Source organism: Lissotriton helveticus, chromosome 5_1, assembly GCF_964261635.1.
Source record: "Lissotriton helveticus chromosome 5_1, aLisHel1.1, whole genome shotgun sequence".
NCBI lineage: Eukaryota > Metazoa > Chordata > Amphibia > Caudata > Salamandridae > Lissotriton > Lissotriton helveticus.
Window position 1 is genome coordinate 1,942,236,986 of NC_136065.1, and position 22,650 is coordinate 1,942,259,635.

The window sequence follows — 22,650 nt, forward strand, 5'->3', positions numbered from 1 at the left end:
TGTCCGCTGCTCCTCACGTCACCGCATCTCCCCCGCGCCATGTCCGCCGCTCCTCGTCGCGCTCCTGGACGCCGCTCCTCCCCCCGCTCCTCCCCGCGCTCCTGACGTGAGCATGCACCTCACGGCCGGCGCTACTTCGGAGGGACTACTTTTTTTTCTGTAAATTTTTTAAATAACGTTTTTTATTAAAATTTATATAGCCTATAACCATCTACACACCCTGACGATTCCAACGGTGTATCGGGTGTGTGGATTGGCGCTGTGGTTCCCAAGTTTACCCGCCTCAAAGGCTGAAAGTTCTTCCTTTATTATAGTAGTATAGATTTTTTAAATAACGTTGGTTTTTTAAATTTATATAGCCTATAACCATCTACACACCCTGACGATTCCAACGGTGTATCGGGTGTGTGGATTGGCGCTGTGGTACCCGAGTTTACCCGCCTCAAAGGCTGAAAGTTCTTCCTTTATTATAGTAGTATAGATAGAACATATTACCAGTTCAGGTTCAAAACATTAAATAACTTGCAAATCAAAATAAAAAAACTAAAAATGCTGTTTAACAAAAATATAAAAATGTAACGCCTTAAAAGCGGCGGTTTGGTTCTGAAGAGTGGGCGGGGCTGCGCCGGCCGTTGGCCGACGGCAGCACTGGGTTGGCCGACGGGAGCACGGAAGGGGTTAAAAACATAAACAAATGCTATAAAATGTAAATTAAACATATATTAATAATAAACATATTTAACCAACATTAGGAAATGTATTTGAGTCTGGGAATCCCACTAAGTTTTATGCAACACTAGAGAAAGTGTAGGGCTTCAGATGGGTTAAATATATTTTTCAATACACAAAACGGGACCCTTGGGTCTGAGTGAAGAAAATAGGAAAGGTATAGGTCTTCCAGCATAGGCCTGATCCATCTCTGAAGGGAGCCCTTTCTTAGGACGAAATCCCTCACCCACCATAGGTGGCATGCTTCATCATTGGGATTCTCCTCATTACAGAAAAACCTAGTCCCACCACGGGCTACAACTCCCTCTTTGATGAAGAATAATAAGTGGAAGGGGTGAGTTAAAACTGGCTACCAAGTGCACAGGTTACCTTTATTGATGTGTACTGGGGCCAGGAATAAAAACCAGAGCACTAGCAGGATTAACATATACATGCAAATTGGTGATAAACTAATCGGTCTACATGTTTCAGCCAAATGACCCTCACTAAAGGTGTTGCGGCTTAAGTCAGGACCAGTGCGTGCTGCTGCTTGCTATCAAGGTACTTTCCATAATCGTGGATAACCGTGTTTGAAGTGAAAAAAATAATAATAAAGGGTAGAATAAGATGCAAAGCCAGTGATCTGTATTCTTCGTTGGCGAATCACTGGTGTTACCCGTATATTACGGGGGGAAGCCACACCCTAACCTGGCATGCAGCTCAGGGAGGGGCACCACTCTCTCCGTCGGTACTCCAGATGTTGTCAGCAGCCAGAAGGGTAGCCTGAGTACTTGGTAGCTAGTTTTAACCCACCCCGTTCACTTATTATTCTTTTTGGGCTGTGCATACCATCCAACCTAGTTTATAACTCATCATTGCTGGATTTAGTATATCCTCCAACTAGAAACAAAACATCCATGCGCTCCACCCTCTGAGAGCAAGCTGTAGCCTGTGGTGGGACTAGGTTTTCCGTCATGAGGCGAATCCCAATGGGGAAGCATTTCACCTATGGTGGGTGAGGTATTTCATCCTAATTAAGGGCTCCCTTCAGGGACAGATCAGGCCTATGCTGGAAGACCTATATCTTTCCAATTTACTTCACTCAGACCCGAGGGTCCCATTTTGTGTATTGATTAATTGTGTAGGGGAACCGACCCTCGCAGGTCTTTAAATTCTTCCCTTGGACCCACTCTTATTGTGTGTACTTTAAATATATTATTCCCTCTCCAAATAGGGCAATAGTAGGGAAAGCTTTCCACTTCAAGGGGTTCAATTTACTATTTCCACTCGCATCTGTGCAACAGTAGGGAAAGCGTTGGACTTCGGAGGAGTAATATTTACTATTTCTACTCCAGTCTGTGCAACAGTAGGGAAAGCATTAAACATCTGAGGGGTAAGATTTAATTTTCCCACTTCTGTCTGTGCAGCAGTAGAGAAAACATTGATTTTGGAGATGTAAAAATGTACTATTCCCACTCGAGTCTAGGGGCCTTATTATGAGTTTGGCGGTGTGGGAGCTCCCACAACGGCACTCATGTTTGAACCACCCGCCAGTTTAGGAGTTTTCTCCTGTCTGGCGAGCGGTTCTTGGGCGTTCCAGGAGTGGTGCTTTTGAAATAGACACCGCAATGGGAACGTCAAAGGCAGTACCTGCACGGCATGGACTGTTGCAGGCCATCCGTGCAGGTACTGGTGTGCATGCAAACTGGGGGGGCGGCACATGTTGTGCCCCCCTGTGTGCATCCACATGGCACAGAGGCACAAGGGAGCCTTTGTTTCCTCTCCACCACACTTTTTCTTGGTAGTCGCACCACCATGAAAAGTGTGGCGATAAGGAAACTCATAATATGCTTGTCTAGCCAAACATATAAGGCCTCAAGACCGCTGCAACACCGCCAGCGGTCTCAGAACCCGGGCGGTTGCAGTGGTCCTATGGTTGACCGACCGCCCTGGTCGTAATGGGCAGTCTGAAGACTGCCACCACTGTGCCCCAGCGGCCTGCCAGACTCCTAATAAAGCCCTCTGCAACAATAGGCAATGTGTTGGATTTGGGAGAGATAAAATTTACTATTCGCTCTCCAGTCTGTGCAATAGTAGGGAAAGCATTGGACGTAGGGAAAGCGTTCGACTTCGGAGGGAAGAGATTTTCTAATCTCTTTCCAGTCTGTGCAACATTAGGGAGAGCAATGGACTTCGGAGGGGTTACATTTATTATTCCCAGTCCAGTCTGTTCAATAGTAGGGGGAAAATGGACTTTGGTGGGTTAAAATGTAGTTTTCCCACCAGTGGCGTAACAAAGGCCCCCGAAGTGTGGGGGCAGCCGAGCTCCAGGGGGCCCCTCAGTGCAGTACCCTGGACTAAGAGCTCCTGAATTGCAATGCAATTTGCAGGGGGGTCCTTAAGTTTTGTTACGCCACTTATTCCCACTCCAGTCTGTGCAACAGTAGGGAGAGCGATGGACTTCAGGGGGTTACATTTACTAATCCCACTCCAGTCTGTACAATAGTAGGGAAAGCGTTGGCTTCGAAAGGGTAAGATTTATTATTCCTGCTCTAGTCTGTGCAACAGCAGGGATAGCATTGCAATTCAGGGGGTTACATTTACTATTCCCACTCAAGTCTCTGCAACAGTAGGGAAAGTGTTGCACTTCGAAGGGGTCGCATGTACTATTCCGAATCCAGTCTAAGCAACAGAAGGTAAACTAGTTCACTTCAACACATTACATTTTTGAATAACCATACCAATTTAGAAAAAAATAGAAAACTCATAATATAAATATAACAACTTAACATTATAAATATATTTTAAAATAATGGTTATTTAATTATTACTTAATTAGTTTGCCATCCTATACCCCTACAAACATAACAAGCCACACCTAAAATCTAACTAAAATGTTTATCTAAAATATAGAAGTATAACATAATTTACATAATTGACAACCAATTATATAACTAACAATAATGAATTGTTAAGCAACTCCTTAATTAACTTTTCAAGCAACAACCCTCCAAACCCAGTAACCAATTCTTAAAATATAACATATTTAATTACACAATTTACATATTTAATCAATTAGATATTTAATTAAATGTGAATAATTGGTAATTACCTAACTAACTTCCCACACTATACTCCTACAAACCCAACAGCCCGCACCTAAAATGTAATCACTAAAATGCATGCTTATTTTACAATTTACATAATTAATACTCAATAAATGTTTAAGCTATTATTTATTTAACTATTACCAAATTAACTTCCCACCCTTTCCCCCTGCAATCTCAGCAACCGCTATGACACTATAAATTATTATTAGCAATTAAATTCAATTTGCAAACCATATTTAAAAATAAGAATTAGACAAACAGCGGTAGCATGTTAAATTAATATATGAATTAAATTACATTCAAATACTCAAAAAACGATATTCTTAACATCTTTATTATTGAAAACGATATTAACCACAATGATATTTGTAGAAATCCACGGGAGGCGAGGTTGTTAGCTTAGATGGTTTTATTCAGATTAGAGGTACAGGAACAAACAGCTTGTCTTGTCGTGGTCTAAGCCAGAGTGCCTCACCAGTAGAACACACTCTGCGAGCATAACAGGATTCCATGAATCCATGGTGATAGAACATAGGAGATAAATACATGTAAGGAGATTATGTAAAATAAGGGGAACATTCAGAATACTACATTACCTCCTTTTCTTAAAAGAACAAAGTTACAATAAAATAAACAAGGGTAAAATAAATGAAATAAAACAAAACAGATAACAATAGGAAATTACTCTCTAAACCTCAATGGTTTATTAACCATACGAGAACTCTTCCTGACATTGAATTCAGAGACAGGAGCTTTTGAGGATGTGGAATAGTTGGGAACATCAGAGGTTGAGGAGGCTTTAGGAACATCAGAAGAGTTACTAACCACTTTGGCGATTCTGTTGAGATTCCACCAGAAACCACCTTCAACTTGTACAGCATTTCCCACAATCTTAACGACTTTCACAGGAGGCCCAAACTTGCTTTCTCCTTTGCTAACATGGACAGATTTTCTAATCCTCACTCGGTCTCCAACCTCCAAAACACTCTCCTTTGCACCTCTTCTTATATCAAAATGTTCTTTTTGTTTGGACTGTGCATGTAAAACATTACTCTTTATAATGGACATGAGGCTCGAAACATCAGAACAAGACTTCATCCACTTGGACATCCACCCTGGACAGAACGAAGAGTTAGGTTTCCGACCCCTCATCAACTCAAATGGAGAGATCTTAGTAGAGGAGTGAGGTGTGGTCCTATAGAACCAAATCATACTCTTCAAAGCCTTGTTAACTTCAACATTGTTGCTTCTGGCCCACTTCACACAGTCACCAATGACTCGGTTCATCCTCTCGACAAGACCATTTCCTTGAGGATGATAGAGTGAACTCTTGATGTGTTTACCAACCGAATTGGATAGAAAGTCATCAAACTCACAACTCACAAATTGTTTCCCAGTGTCGGAAACTAGCACTTCAGGAAGACCTTCTCTAGCCCAAATCTCACACAAGAATTCAATTACACTTTTAGAATCAGCATCTTTAGTCAACTTGCACTTTGGCCACTTGGAAGCGTAATCAACTAAGACTAAAATGAACTTGGAGGTTCCACTCAATACAGCATAAGGTCCCATAATGTCAATGCCTAATTTAGCCCAGGGACGATCAGGGCACTCAACCGGCATAAGAGGAGGTACCCAAGTCTTAAGACTCTTGTCAGAAGACCTGCAAATACAACAGTCAGCGACAAACAGATCAATATCTGAGTCCATTGCGGGCCACCAGAACACTTCACGAATCCTGCGTTTAGTAAGCGAACAACCAAGATGACCCTCATGAGCCTTCTTAATGATGTCATTTCTAAACGCAAAAGGAGGAATGATCTTATCATTGCGAAGTAATATACCATCCTCAATAGAGATCTCATGGCCAACCTTAGAATAGGGCTGAAGAGGGAAAGACAAGACCTTCTCACGCGGCCAACCCAACTTAACAAAACGGCAAACATCCTGCAAGATACTATCTTGCTCAAAAGCCTTTCTCCACTCTACTTCAGAACAAACTTGTAATTCAGGAATGTCTACACATGCAACAAAACAATCATCACAGTCTTCCTCAATGAGACTAGAAAAGGAAATGTCAACATCATCGTCACATACAGGAAGATCAAACCGAGACAAAAAATCTGTTCTCACATTTTTGCCTCCAGCAATGTACTCAACATCAAAATGAAATTGCAAAAGTCTAGTTACCATCCTCAAAATTCTAGGTGTGCAACATTTAGTAATACCACCACCCAAGATGCTAACCAAGGGTTTGTGGTCAGTTTGGAGCAAGAAGCGTCTGCCCCAAATGAATGGTCTAACCTTCTCAATGGCCCATGTGCATGCTAAAAGCTCCTTTTCTATTACTGAGTACTGAACCTCAGTAGACCTTAAAACTCTGGATGCAAAACGAATAGTTCTTTCAACACTACCCTCACGTTGTGTCAAAACTGCGCCGAGGCCAACACAACTTGCATCAACAGTCAAACAGCATGGTAGAATAGGATCAAACGGCTTAAGAACAGAATTGGACGTCAGAGACTGTTTCACTACTTCGAAGGCTTTTACACATTCCTCACACCACACAAACTTAACCCCCTTTTTTAGCAGGTTACTAATTGGACGTACAATGGTCGCATAATGAGGAATAAATCTGGAGTAATATTCACAAATACCTAGAAGGGATTTAACTCCAGTCTTATCTGTCGGGATAGGAGCATTAGAAATGGCATCCAAAAGCCCAGGTCTAGGCTTAATACCCTCTTGTGTTAAAATGTGGCCCAGATACTCAACTTCAGTACACAAAAACTTACACTTCTCCAATTTCAGGACTATACCATAGTCTTGAAACAAATTCAAAACATTGTCAAGAACAGAGTCATGAGAAGGAATATCCTTCCAAAAATCAAAACATCGTCTTGGAAGACTGTGACCCCTTTTACTTTTTCCAAAATATTATTCATGACTCTCTGAAAAACCGACGCAGCCGAAGCTAGCCCAAAAGGCATACGTCGATACTGATAAGTGCCTAAGGGAGAGATAAAAGCAGTTATGTGACGGGAATCAGGATGTAATTCAACCTGGTGGTAAGCGCTGGCCAAATCTAATTTAGTGAAGAATTTTGCCCCTTTGGTTGCTGCAAAAAGGTCATTAATCATTGGAAGGGGATGAGAATCAACCCAAATAGCTTTGTTTACTGAGCGAAGGTCAACACAGACTCTAAGTTTCCCATCCCTCTTGCGAGCTACAACTAAAGGCGAAAGCCAAAGGGAAGACTCAGCAGGTTCTATCACACCAGTCTCACACAACATTTCAAGTTCCCTCTTCAAATCCTCTCTGACACTGAAGGGGACACTACGAAGTTTATGCTTAACTGGTGTCGACCCCTCTTTAACAATAATTTTGTGCTTAAACTCTTTTATTTTACCCAATTTGGAACTAAAAACAGAGGGAAATTTGGATTTGAGTAATTGTAAGTAATCAGAACACGTAGTAATAAAGACTTGTTCTTTCGCACCAGGTTTAAGTGTCATACCAAAAAGATCTTGATGGAACCAACCCGAAATATTGAGACCTTTGATTGAAACATAAATTTTGCCTCTAATTTTCCTCCCCTGAAAACTTAAAATGTCCTCAAAATACCCAAGGAGATTGATTCTCCTTCCTTCATAGGACACGGGAGTACGGTCTGGAGGAAGTAGGGGTTGTTCATCGTTCCATGTATTGTCAAAAAGTACTTTGTCTATCATAGTGATCTTTGCACCTGAATCAACTAAAAGTTTCACAATTTTACTCCCAATAGCAATATCAATGATAGGATCAACACAAGAGTCAGGATCTCCTTCAACAATAGACTCTTCCGGAGCATCAGTGACAACACCAATAGTTGTTTCTGACTCAGAGGAGGAATCAGAATCAACGACACCAACCATCGGTTTATGGGGATTATTTTTGTTTTTCAACTTCATACACACTTTTGCAAAGTGTCCAATCTTCTTGCAGTAGTTGCAAACTACACTAGAAGCAGGACAAGGAGATCCTTTTCTGTGTTGTGGATTACCACATCTTATACACATTTGAGAATGGGTTATAACTTCTGACTTATTTAAAACTTTCCCTTTAGTAGAGTTAAACAAAGATTTCTTTCTATTAAATTTATTAGAAGAATTAAGACTTAAAGCGTTTATGGGTTCAATTACCTTATCCTCCAATTCTCTAAGGGAAACCATGGACGTTTCTACGCTTTTTGCTAATTTAATAGTGTCATCTAGAGAGGGATTACTCATGGCCAACAATTTTTGTCTAATGTTTTTGTCTTTGCAATGACAAACAAATTGATCCCTGATAAGTTGATCATTGAAGTTCTCAAATTTACATTCAGATGCCAACCTCCTCAAAACAGAAATGTAAGAATCTACGTCTTCAGACTCAGCTTGTTTTCTCTTGAAGAAATTATGTCTGCGAACCATTAAATTAGGTTGTTTATCAAAACGAATTTTAAGTCTTTGTAATGTATCATTGTAATCATCAGATACAACACCTTCAACAATAGGTAGTTCAGGGAGATGCTTGAAAACAGACCTGCCCTCAAAGCCCAATGAATGTAAAAGAAGGCATTTCTTCCTTTCGGGACGAAACCTGGAGGCACCTATCGCTCTTAAGTAATTTTCAAAAGCATCATGCCAAATTTCCCACCGGATTGGAGGTTCACCAGGGGTTTCTAAGAAAGGAGGAGGTGGATTGACAGACTGTAACGTAGACATATTACTTAGCTGTAAGCAATTTGGAAATTTTAAGAAATAAAGCAGCAGGGATAAAAAAAAACGTTTTAACACTAGCAACTCTATGTAATAATTAAACACATCTCAACTTAATAATAAGTGCACATCAGCTGTGAAGGGTTGTGAAGCTGTGACGCAGTGTTCTGTGCTGTAGAGACTGGACGTGAGTTGTGCACATCAACGGAAAATGAAGGAGATGCGTGGAAAACAAGGAGAAGTCACGTAGCACGAGTTGTGCGCATCAACGATGAGCACGGTAAATTTGTCAGGTTGCCTGTATAAGCGGGTCGCTAGGCAATGGGAACGTCACAAGACGCTCCTCAAGCTGTGCGCATCAGCGATAAATGCAAAGCACACTTCGCTAGGCAACAAGGACGTAACAAAGAGCAGTATCCAATGCTCAATCAGTATTCGAACTAATAGCCAATGAGAGAGCTCAGACTTCCAATAGCAAACTCGATCCTCGGTTGCCCAATCAGGAATGTGATGACAAAGCAGTGTGAGGAGATGACGCGCATGAAACAACGTGAAGAAGCACAGCGCAGTCTTTACGAAACTGGAACGCGGAGAGAGAGAGATTCGGACATGGAAGGTGAGTTTCGAACAGGCACGAGAGACGCTGTTTGAAAAATGTAGGCAACCGTTGGTGTAGGACGCAAGAGTCCCAAATGTTACAAATGATGCACATAAAATTAAACAGACTTCAAAAGGTTGAAGAGTTCCACTTTCACACAGCGAGACAAAAAGTCAAACACTCCGGACATGAAATCCTCACAGTTTGAATGAAGCTTCGGTAATGACGGAGCCGGCGGAGAAGCACTCGTTGTTTCCTTGTAGTCGAGGACAGTCGGGGAAGGCGCTAGTGGTTCAATAGGGTCAGACAGCACTCAAGTACTTGCCACAGTTGGGGTTTTAGCTGAATGTTCTCGACAGGAACGGAGGCTCTGTTGCGTCTCTCTCTTGAATGAAGACAACCTTGCAGGTCCCGGGTATTATGAGTGCCAAGCACCACCCTCGTCGCCAGTAAAATTATGTAGAAATCCACGGGAGGCGAGGTTGTTAGCTTAGATGGTTTTATTCAGATTAGAGGTACAGGAACAAACAGCTTGTCTTGTCGTGGTCTAAGCCAGAGTGCCTCACCAGTAGAACACACTCTGCGAGCATAACAGGATTCCATGAATCCATGGTGATAGAACATAGGAGATAAATACATGTAAGGAGCTTATGTAAAATAAGGGGAACATTCAGAATACTACAATATTCTTGATAACGATATTACTTACCTGAAAAAACTATATTCTTGACAACAATATTTCTGCATCACAATATTTTTTTGCGATATTTTGGCTCTCGATATGTAAAACTTTATTTTTGTCTAAATACCGCTGTGAAGTATTGATGATCAGAAAACAAACATTTTTTTATTGGACCATTTTGGAGATGAGTGCCTTGTAAAAGCCATGGACCTCCTGAATGTTTCTGTATGCAAGATTCTTTTCCTTCGCTCACTCACTAATCCCCGCCTAGGTTTCCCCAGCTCACGAACATGTCTTTCCCTTTATTCTGAGTTTATTTATACACAAAAGTGGCACTCCGTGTCTTTTGACATCCTTTGTTTTTTTGTCAGTTGTTAGGAAGAAATATAGTCTCGTACAATAGGTTCCTTGGAGAGATGAATGAGCGGGTAATATTCTGAAAAATCATTCAGCGTAATTACTTCTATGACAAGGTATGGGACAGTGACCTAGTGCTTGACCTATTTCTCTTGCTTACCAGAATGGCGGCTTGTGGCTTAGAGGTGTGGGGCAGTGCAGACTCTGAACTTCATGGCTCCTGTTGCTCAGAACCACCCAGATCTTGTGACTGCTTTGTTGCTCTCCCTCCTTCGACGTTATCCCAAGTGGTGATCTTTGGTAAGAACTCCGATCGGCCAAGAGATGAGGTGCAGGAGGTGGTTCACTTTCCTGCTGCTGATCACGGATTAGGAGAAAAGGTCATGGTGAGTATACTCTATTTTTCTGCCCTGTATGGCCTGCTATTTTTTTATTGTTGTTCATATATACTCTTAGTCACATCAGATTTCTAGGCAAACTTTCTTGCGTCGTTATCGCTGGCAGGATAGGAGGCACCCACCTCCAAGTATTCAGGCAACCCTGCAGTTCAGTGTAACCATTTGTTTTGCCACACCCCACATCAGGCATGACAATCATTTGTGGGAAAAATTCAAGCACCCTTCCCCTCACACCGAAACAAATAAGCATTTTACTCTGCAATATCGCTAACTTCCTTGCAATAAGGTAGAAGAATGCTTCCTTTTCTCCCATGATCTCAGCCCAGATTGCATGTACCTTATTGACTAACCATGCAAAAATCACTGACGGCGGTCTTTTCGTTTAAAATATATCCATGAGCATTAGTAAGTGTCAGGCATAAGTGTGAATGAGCAAAAGAAAGGAAGAGATAGAGAAATTTAGAGCTTCCACCACAGTAAAATCAATCACTGAACCGTATCCTTAGTCTGGAGTAGGGTTAACAGATTGTTACTCTGATTACATACATATGTAAGACACAGACCCCTCACCTGCTTGCTTTATCTCATTCATCATAGTGGTCGCACCTCACCCGTGGAAACATTTATAGGTAGGCTCACCCACAGCTCCTTTTTTAATGAATGGATGGCTATGGTATTATAGCGCAATATTGACCTTTAAAAGAGGTGTCCTAGCACTTGTTTGTGAGCAATTATGGACTGTGACAAAGAGTCATGCCCACTTCAAGGAATAATCACAACCTTGTCAGGGTGAACCCTCTATGTCACAAAAGTTTGACCCGAGCTCACCTCTGGTAGTTATGGTAGAGAGCAGACAGGCCTAATTTAAGGTAATGTGTAAACTATTTATGCAGTAACAAAACAGAAATCAAGTAAAAATGCCCAACAATATAATTCCCAAACCGAAATAGAAAAATAAGGTAACATTTAATTAACAGAATTCCACCAAATTTCTTTAAAAAAAAATTAACAAGGAGAAACGAAGGTATGAATTTTTCACATTTTAGGTAGAAATAGCACCAAGAAGAGCTCGGCCCCAGTTATAGCCAGTGGTCACTTTGGACCGTGCCCTAGCTGCAATTTCAGGCAGACTGTGAAGGAAAGAGGGTCCGATACACCAACTAAGGTTGGTTACACCAACGAGGTACCACATTTATGGCTAGCATTAGCTAGTGGAAGTGGGTGACTTCTAGCCCTTCCCTAATCAATGGAGTAAAAGATCTTAGGTACTGACCTACCTTTGCAATAATTCCTGTTTGCCTTACTGCAAACGAACCCAAAATTCCATGCGCCAGGACATTCTCAAGATGGTGAACATCATCGGCCACACTATAGTTGGGCTATGAGGGCTTGGGGTTTGTATGGGTAGTGTACTATATTAGTCCTAGTGTCATCCCACATCTAACACTAAAATGCAGCCATCTGCATTTGTTTTTGTGCTAAGTATGCAGCAAGACCTTTCAATTTTATTCTTAGCACCAAGAAACCTAATCGTGAACATTCACTCAATAAACGTCACTTAAAAAAAAAACGTACTCCTTCAGTTTCTCCTTTGGGACTTTGGGAGACTGAAAGCAGCCTCTGCTCATTGCAATTCCCCCCTCCAGCCTTCAGTAATTTCCACACTCCACTCTCTAACCTCCAGGAATCATCACTCCACCAGTTGTTGACTTCTCTAATTTTCTTAGTTGTGGGGATCAGAACCCCTTTATCTTTTTCTTTAAAAAATGTAATGTGTTCTAAGCTGCAGCCTTAGTTTTTTAGCCCTCCACAGGTACTGTATTTTTCTCCAAGTTATTTTGCCTGAAAGGGTTTATCTCCTCTTCTTCTAGTGCACATATGTGGAAGTGGATCAAGTCCCCAGGACTCATGCAGTGATCCTCAGCCGCCCAGCGTGGCTCTGGGGAGCAGAAATGGGAGCAAATGAGCATGGGGTGTGCATTGGCAATGAGGCGGTGTGGACCAAGGAGCCTGTGGCCGAAGAGGATGCCCTATTAGGGATGGACCTAGTCAGGTAAGACGCCTAGGATGTCTATATGCTAGTGGAAAGGCCAAGAAATGCCTGCAGTGGCTTCTGGTAGGAAATAGAGTTGCATTTAGAAATGGTAATTGAACCTACCAACATAATTTCCCACTATAAAATGATACGGTACACATTGTAATGAAAGTTTGGTAGCTGAGGGTAATTTATTGATGATGATTTATTTTGTTTTATTTGCAGATACGTACATCCATAGCTAGGTCTCTAGGATAGCCATAAGGCTAGCCCCACCAGGAGTGACCTCAACTCGCAGGGACTAACATTCCATGCATAACAAACACTCCAACATTCCTCACAGCACATTCACATAGGTTGAACTGCAAAGACCAAAGCACCAGGGAAGATGCATAGATAAGTACATAAGATATAAAACATCCTCCCCCTTTATAAAACACATTAAAATATAGGAATGCAAGATGGAATACAGCCTTTAGATGAGGGGGAATGCATAGGGAAAATACACACAATGTAACACACCTTTCCCCTTTATCAAACACAAAAATATAGCAGATGCAACCTTGTCACATAGCATTTACTTTAAAATCACAAGATGCTGGTCAAAGAACTGAGGAAGAATCCTATCAGTCCTACATCACCATATAATTTTATTTGAAAAAACAATGCCGCTCCTATTACCACCACAAACACCACCAACTGGCTAGACAAGTATGACAGGTGGCAGTAGCAAACACTCACACAATTTGAAAAAAACCTCTCTATGTGAAATACTGAATCAAAGAACACTCGTTCTCACACAGTAGTAATGGGTAAGTTTCGCCCCACTCATTCATCCCCAAGCATGGACTACTAGTGTAAAATGTTGAATCGGGTGACTTCCACCTCAAACCACCATCCCTTATGTAAGGGTATGTAGTGTAAAACGTTAAAACGGGTGGCTTATACCCCATACCATCATCCCTCACTTAAGGGCATCTAGTGTAAAACTGCAAAAAGGGTGACTTCCACCCCAAACCGGTATCCCTCTTGCAAGGGCATCTCTTGTAAAATGTAGAAACTGGTGACTTCCACCCCAAACCGACATCCCTCATGTAAGGGCATCCAGTGTAAAGTGTATCATTGGATGAATTCCACAGCATGCAGGCATCCCTCATGCAAGGGCATATAGTATACAATATAGAAATGTAGCAATGCAACATGACAGTAAAATAAGTGGCGACTCCCGCATAAAGGAAACTTGCACATCGAAAGGAATTCATCATGCACCGGAAATGAATATATTAACACAGAACCTCAGTAGCGACATCAACACAAAAGAAACTTGCATACTGGAAGGAAAAGACACACACTGTAAATAAAACATCATGGCAGAAACACAGTAAAGATACCCACGCACAGGCAACGCCACCCATTAGTGTAATATTGCAAGTAAAAAATCCAGTAGAATATTTACGTAATTTATTCAACAGCACAGCAACATATACACAACCCATGAGTTCCAGAATGGAATAAGAACACAGATTATAACGTGCACAAGTATGGGATACATCAGAACAAGTAGAATGATGGTCGTATACATGGGCATGCGAGGATGTAACATACCTCTCTTATATAATGAAGAGAGAGGCAAGGCAGGGAAGGCAGGAGAGGGACGCTAAGAGAGATGCAGGAGAGAGCGAGAAAGAGACCCACTTATTTAACAAAATCTGACAACCTTCTGGGGAATTGTCTAATGCAACATGAATCTTTGACTCTAGAAGCAACATTATCTTTAGAACAATTGTTTGCTTCAGAACGTGAACTGGTGGCCATATCCTGGTCAAACCTGTGACCAGAATCTCCCATCCTTACCAAAGAATATTCTGTAGATCGATCACCAACCTTAAAGGTACAGGAACCATTAGAACATCTAGCACACATTTAACGTTCCACAACTTGCCATCCTGAGTGATAACACTGAGCAAATACTTTAGTAATCCTTATGGCCTTACTTAATTTTCCTGAACACTTCGTAATGAGGCCAGGTTTCTTGATTTTCACCCAGTCCCCTACCTTAAAATCATGAGATTTAGTTTTTCACTTATTGTCATACCACAACTTTGTTTTAGACTGTTTCGTTTTCACTTTTTCTGCACCACCATTCACCATCTTCTCTAATACAATTCCTTTTTTACTCTTCTCCTTGAACCACCAGGGACATAGCTTGGACGCATCATCCCTTCCCTTTAAAAGGAGGAAAGGACTAACCTCAGTAACAGTATGTAGGGTGATGCGATATAGCCCCAACCTTTCTCTTAGAAATCTTTTCCAATCACCTCCCAACTTGATCACATCAGACACATAACCCTTCCACACCCGGTTGAAGCACTTAACTTGACCGTTTTCATGTGGTTCATATAACGAAGAGGTTACATGTCTGATGTCATGGCTTTTAAGAAACTCCTCCATCTCCGTTGAAGTGAGCTGCACCCCATTATCTGTAACAAGAACTGACGGACAACCCTCTCTGGCAAATACTTCCTTAAAGAATTCCAGTACCAGGTTAGTTGTAGAGTGCGGCACGAACTTCACCTCCAGCCACTTTGAATGATAATCCACTAGGACCAAAGCATACCGTGAATCATAAGTCAAACACATGAACTGACTAGAAATGTCAAAGGCCCATTTTTTCCATGGCTCATCTGTCCACTCAGGATATTTTAAAGGATGAACGTTAAGTTTCAACATCTTCTCACTAGACATGCACATATCACACTCCCTGACTGTACGATCAACTATGCTATCCATTCCCGGCCACCAAAAGTAATTCCTCACTACGAGTTTCATGACAGACATGCCGGATGAGACTTATGTGCCAACTTCAAGTTCAGATCTTGATCTCCGGTGGGTGGTACACAATTATCACTAATGTACACAAGTTCTCCTTCCAACTCTAGCTCATCTGCAACACGCTCCGTCTTAAAACATTACTCCTGCAACCTGGAAGTGATCCTTGCAATGCGTGCAGCAGAGGTCCATCCTCCCCCTGGAGATAAGATATTAACAAGGGGTTTGTGGTCTGTTCTTAGAATGAACTTACTCACCCACACATAATTTTGATAGTGTTCAATCGTCCAGACACAAACTAACCATTCTTTTTCGATAACTGCAAACCTGTGCTCTGTTTTGTTCAAAATACGGGAGGCGCAACCTACATTCCACTCCTCTTTTCCACATCTCTGCGACAACACCCCACCAATGCCATACAAACTTGCATCCACTGTAATCACACACTCTTTGTTAATGCAGAACGGTTTCCAGGTGACAATATCCTCTTTGATGGACACAAAAGCTATCTGCTGCTCCTCTTTCCACTCAAATGGTGCTTTGCCTCAACAACTTCCTTAATGGTTACATTTTTGTTGCAAAGTTGCTAACAAACTTACTTTAGTACTCGCACATACCTGCAAATGTCAACAGTTGCTCCTTGTTGGAGGGAGCGGGTGCCTTGACAATTCCATCTACATTGGATTTTTTTGGAACCACAACATTACCTGTTAAGGTGTGCCCTAAATACGCTACAGTATCTTTTAACATTTTACATTTATCTGCCTTAAGAATCAAACCATTTATTTTTTAACCTGTCACATACTTCCATCAAATGTTTCAGGTGCTCCTCCTCATTAGGTGAGAAGATTAATGTGTCAACTTGGAAACATTTTACAAACATGTCTACTTTTCTGAAAATATTGAACATGACCCTTTGGAATACTGAGGCAGCCGAAGCTAACCCAAATGGCATCCTAGTGTACTGATACAAACACTGCGAGGTAATAAACGCTCTTAAAATCTTAGACTCCTCAGACAACGTAATCTGGTGATATGCTGACTTTAAGTTGAGGGTGGAGAAAACTTTGGCCCCTTCGAACATTGACACTACTTCATTATGTTCGGAAGGGGGTGACAATCTATCTCAATGCCAGCATTCAATGCCCAGAGATATACACACTAGTGGCGGCTGGTGCATAGGGGTGTTGCCCCACTTGCCTTGGGACGAGGATCGGGGAGGAGACTAGAGAGACACCACACTCAATGCAGCAGCCTCAAATGTAGTGGTCACTGCCCCGTGACGAACACAAATCAAATTCTGTTTTCTTTTTTCTAGGAAGGGGCAAGGTCACAGGTCGGAGACCTCCTGCGCATGTGCTGGCCGAGACGAGGACTATTGCTCGTCCTCGAAGCACAAACGAGAAGAGTGATGTCATCCTGAATGGAGTGGCCAGAGAAAGTAAAAAATGGCTTGTTTCAAATGGAGCGCCTATGCTGCGGCCTAGGCGACTTCAGCAGCACGCCACTGAAATTAATGGCATGGGGCAGGGCCGCCCCACCTCAAAACAGAGCAGTGGTGGCAACAAACGTAGCACTCCCTTGCCTTCGTGCTAGTACCAGACCTCCTGATTGGACAATGAGAACTGAGGGAGAGGACTGATCGGCACGCAGTAGGTGCGCTGCACTCCATGTGCTGCTGACTGTGCATTGCTCGGGACGGACCCCAGCACCGGCCACAGTCACAGCACAGCACTGCAGAAGACTACCGACAGGCTGGGGTGCGACAACCAGCAAGAGCAATTCCATTTTGGTGTGCGACATGCTCAGGTGAAGCCCATCTACTTTGTGTTTGCCAGTCTGACCCTGATGCTGTCCATGCGTGCATCAGTTCTGCCCACATCAATGCTTTGGTCGCCGGAATGCAGCAAAACTGCCATACAATGGGCATAAAACTCTCCACAAGATCACAGGAGCCACAGCACCGTCAAATGTAGGCCTGATTGACTTACGCTCCGCTGCTGCTGCCGGCCAAGTGGGCCGGGCAGGTGCTCACTGTTTTGCACTTGCTCCCCGACACCACCGCAAACACTGACCACAGAAGACAAATGCATGCAGTATACCGCTGCAAATTCACAGCCACATCATCAGAACCCACCCGAGCCAACCCTCCCGAGCCACCCCCTCCCACCACCGGGCACTCAACCAAGACCTCACCACCTTCACATTTCACCAGCTGCCACTGCCACACACACACTCAATTTTTGGTCCGGTTTGCAAACCAAATCAACAGGTGAACCCCACTCAGCTGAGTCGGTTGTTTCTATGATGCCTTCGCTAACCAACTCATTGAACATATTTTTTAATTCTTCTCTGACATTGATCGGTACCCCTTTAAGTTTCTGCTTAACAGGTATGGTGTTTCTAAGTTTGAACTTATGAGAGTAATCTTTCAATCTACCTAGTTCCTCTGTAAAAGACTCTTTAAACTTATCCTTGATGAAAACTTCTTTGTCTTCACACCCTGTGACTGCTGCATTTTTTAGATAAATACCTTCATCTAACAAAACAGGATCTTTTGAACGGGGTTGAGAATGATACCCAATTTCCATTGGTCTTTCCAACCAAAGACATTCACGCCTTTAACAGCAATATACAATTTAACTAGTGCAACCCTGCTTTTAAAACATAGGGAAATCTTGAAATACCCCACCATATCTATCTTAGGGCCATCAAAAATCTCAGCTCCAATGTCAGGCTTTAAAATGTCCTTAAAATGATATTCTTTACTAAGTTTTTCCTTATAATATTGTTTTGAAATAATGGTCCATGGCGATCCTGAATCTGCCATGAGCACTAACTCTACCCCTGCGACTTCCACTGTACACATTGCCGCTTTCTTGATAGACTTATCCTCGGTGTCATTTAAGTTAGAAATTTCCTCTACAATGGTTACCACAAAACCTTTGTTATTCTCTGCACCAGGACAACATTCACACTTATACGTACTGTCACATCTTTCTGAAGTGCAAGATACTTTGCCACGTGTTTGTGGTGCACCTCTCCTTTGCACACTCTTGCAAAGTGTCCCATTCTCCCGCATTTTCTACACTCCTTATTTAATGCTGGACATCCCCCCATAAGACGCCATATGTGTTCTACTACCACACCTATAACAAGCTCCAGCTCGATCACCCTTTGTCAAATTTTCTCAAACCCCCATTGTTACTCATTCAAGATGTATTCAATCCTGAACTGGAAGCTTTGTTGCGCTGATCCTCTAAACGTTTGACTGCACATACCTCTTTGCTTTTCTCGGTCTTATTGTTCACATTCCTTACGGTGTGCATCCACTTTTCAGACTGTCCCAAAGCCTTGGCTGTAGAATAGCTTCCAAAAGTTTTGGATCTCCCATTACCCATAATTGTTCCTGTTTTTTTTTTTGCCTTTAACATGAGCAATAATCTGATCATCTCATCACACATTTCCAAAATTGCACTGCATGCTTAGAGATCTTAGCGCAGTTAAAAAGTCATCAAAAGATTCATTTTCATTTTGTTTCCTGGTATAAAATTTGAACATATTGAGTGCGTTGTTTGTGGTAGGCTTGAATCTCTGTTCCATTCTTAGCAAAGCTTGTTTATCAACATTGGCATCAACATCACCCTCTACAGCTGCTGTAACTTGAGGTAAATCTCTAAAAATAACGTGTCCTTCAGAACCCAAGCAATGTTAAAAAATACTTTTTTTCCTCTCTGCACCCATGCGTTCTATATCAATAGCTCTCATAAAATTGAGAAACTCTTCCTTCCACCTTGTCCAAGGAACTGGAGGTTCACCTTTACTTTGTAAACATTTTGCAGGTGGTTCAAACTGCATCTTAAACAGTATCACAACATCTTAAATATCTGGTATAACAAATGAAATTATGTGTAGAAAACATTTTAAATAGTTATACCAAAAATATGTGACTTTTTCTTTGAGTGAGACACCCACTAAAATAAAACTTACTTGTGAGCCAGCCAGCCAGCCAGGGACAGATCTCAACTTTGCACCACGATGATCATTTCCCACAGAATTTACACTCATATACCAAATATCAGTTGTAGCCGTGAAATACTCCTTCAGTTTTACCTCAAAAATCAAACTCTGTGTTGTTTCCGATGGTGCGCGATTAGCGTTGCTATGGAGCATTGATATGGAGCTCCAAATACACAATAATGCAACCAAAATGGCCGCCGCGTTACGTATGACATCACCATGGTGTGTGTGTCATGTCGCATTGATGCTCTTCGAACAGAGGCAGCACTGGAATACTCCATCTGCGCTGTGTGTTCCAAGTTCCCTGCATGCTTGTGCACATGAAATTCGAGTATTTGCTTTAAAAAAAAAATATGCACTCGCTCCGCGCTTATCGTTATTTTATGCGCTGATCCCCGCAGTGGTCAAAACTGATAAATTGTCCAGTTTTGGCCCCGGTGCTCAGCGCAAGTCCAGGCCTTGACCGCAACAAAGTGGATACATCGCCCAACACAGTTCCTTGCGTCAAAAAGCACTGCACCCATCACATATCCATCTTGTGGGTTCAGGAACACACCACTCCTGTGCTGCACATGGGTGTTGACAGGCGTATCCCACACTCCTCACCAATTATTGCAAGTTAAAAATCCAGTGGAAGATTTAAGTAATATATTTAGCAGCACAGCAACATATACCAGACTGTTCAGCAGGAAGGTCCAGTGCAACTGACCCCCAAGCTGACCCAACCCCTGAGTTCCAGAATGGAATAAGAATACAGATCATAACATGCACAGCTAAGTGATACATCATAACAAGTAGAGTGAGGGTCGCATGCAGGGGCATGTGAAGATGTAACATATAACCAGGTTTCTTTAACCCCTCCGCTGGGTCGAACGTTCCGCGCTGGTGCGGAACGTTCTATTGCACAGGTGGGGCCGGAACGTTCAGCGGACGTGCGTAGCACTACCGAGGTAGTGCATGCGCCGTCCGCTGATCGTGCGCCGCACGGAAGGGGTTAACCACTACATTCCCACTCACAGGGAATTTTAGAAAAGTGTATAAAAGATAACTTTCAAGCCATACTTCTTTCACGCTTTCAAACAACGCACCAGAAAGAAATCACACGCACATATGAATTCCGCACTTAAGTAAACATGGCACAATAAGCATACTATTGAGGAAAACAATAATATGAGAATAAGGCAGAAGATATTAACAGGATGTAACGTCCTGGACATCATGGCATAAAGTGGACATACTGTTGGGAAGCAATATGGACTTTAGAACTCCAACATAAAAATAAGAAATAAAATAGCATACATGGAATACAGCAACCTGTTCTAAAACTGCATGCAACATCACACATTGAAAAAGCTGCAGAACCTGACCCTTTGCCGAATAAGGAAAATTTCCAAACACAACAGTGAGAGCCTATTCTAGGGCTCCCACGTAGCATCATCCACATAATGTTCATGTCAGGTACAAGACAGTGAGAAGTGGCTACTACACCCTAGACCTTGAGGCTCATAAAATATTGTCACTTGCCGAATATTGACAAGCCCGAGCCACAACAGTGTGAGCCTGTTTTAGGGCACATCTGTCGCACCATCTGCAAAATGTGCGCCCCTAAGTTAAGACAACGAAATCTCGGTGAGACTTGGCAGCATCATAAAATATTTTTCCACTACCCAGTGCCGGGCGAGGTTGAGAAATGCAAGGAAAGAAAGATGGGGCACGTAGGGAAGATCAGTGCTGGTTGGCTCCAGTCGCTTGCATGCACTAAACGTCGTTGCACAGCATTCGTTCTGGACAGCAAAGGAGAGGTGCAGCTGCCAGTTCCCACAGCACTTTGACACAAACTCATGACAACGTTAAGGGGACGCCTGCATCATCTAGGCCAACTCACAAGATAGAAAACTGCAGGCTCGTGCATAAAATTATACGCAAGACATGGCACGTGCATCAGTAACTGCTGCTAAACAAGGCGTCAGTCAAAATTCCATTTCCCAAACACGTCCAACTTACAAGCGATCCTAGAATCTGGTTAAACTACAGTGAAACATAACTAGATTTCACTTCAGACCACCTAACACAGATTACCAACTTTGCAGGTCAAACATCTGGCTACCAATTAAATCCAGGTTTAATCTTCCACATGTAGCTGACAGTTAACCATGCTCTGCCTGTAGGCTGCTCGATGAGACTGGATACTGGTGATGTGCTGACATAACTTGCTGTGAAGCTACTTTTTCTTGGCAGCCTTGCCAGGTTCTGTTAATAAAACGCTGCCGGTACCTTCATCCAAGCACTGACCGATCCTTCAAAACGCAACATAGATGGTCATGCTCAGTGCAGTGCACTGCAGGTATCTCCATTACATGAAAACAAAACCATGTAAATAACAGAAGCACGCCCTGGATTAGCTATCTTCAGTAGATACACCAGTAGCCGAATTGTAATGAAAGATGATTTATTTAGTCTTAGTTGCAGATATAACAGTACGTAATCTGCTAAAAAGCTAAATCCAACAGCTCTATTTGTGCCACACAGAATGATGGTGTACCCCCTTGTGTAACTTATTGGGGAAAGATGAGCACTCTTAATGTAATTTTGCCTGCAATCTTTTACTGTTACCTTGGGTAAAAAGGGAAAATTATTGAGCTTATAAATATCTGTGCTAAGCTGTACTATTTCCTTGCCAGAATACCAATGCTGTACTACATATCCCTTTACCCTAAGACAGAGGTTAAATAATAGTAGGTGTGCTCCCGAATGTTCTAGTTACGTTACTGTTTCAAAGAGCCACATAAAAAAGTTAACACACTAATATTTTCTCTACCATAAGCTAGACATCATAGAATATTTACTTAAAATTGCTATTAATAGCATCTAAGGTTAATACGTATTACACCCAGTGTGTCTTCTTTTCCCAACTAATGTTCCTTGTGGTCCTCTGTTAGAAGCCAGACACCCAAACTAGCGTTCATAGAACTATGCATGGGAGCATGCAGTAACTTTTTGTTTATTATTATACAATGTAAAGAACTTGTAATGTTGCCCTGAAAAGGGCCTTGTTTTGAGGTCTCTCCTACAGCTGGTCCATGTAGACATCCTATCATCATGAGGATGAATGTATATAACATTACTATAAAACTGTGTGAACTGCAAATTTCACACCATCATCATTGGTTTTTA

The 22,650-nt window shown here is 42.2% G+C and overlaps 1 protein-coding gene across 4 annotated transcripts in view; it reads left to right on the forward strand.

The window, feature by feature from the left end:
• The window catches only part of SCRN2 (secernin 2), a 242,995-nt gene that overhangs the window by 139,953 nt on the left and 80,392 nt on the right, over positions 1-22,650 (forward strand). For all 4 annotated transcript variants that reach the window (XM_078645583.1, XM_078645586.1, XM_078645584.1 and 1 more), the window contains exons 2-3: positions 10,358-10,580; positions 12,464-12,645. In XM_078645583.1, the coding sequence (XP_078501709.1) occupies positions 10,358-10,580; positions 12,464-12,645 (405 nt within the window). The remainder of the gene's footprint in view (positions 1-10,357; positions 10,581-12,463; positions 12,646-22,650) is intronic.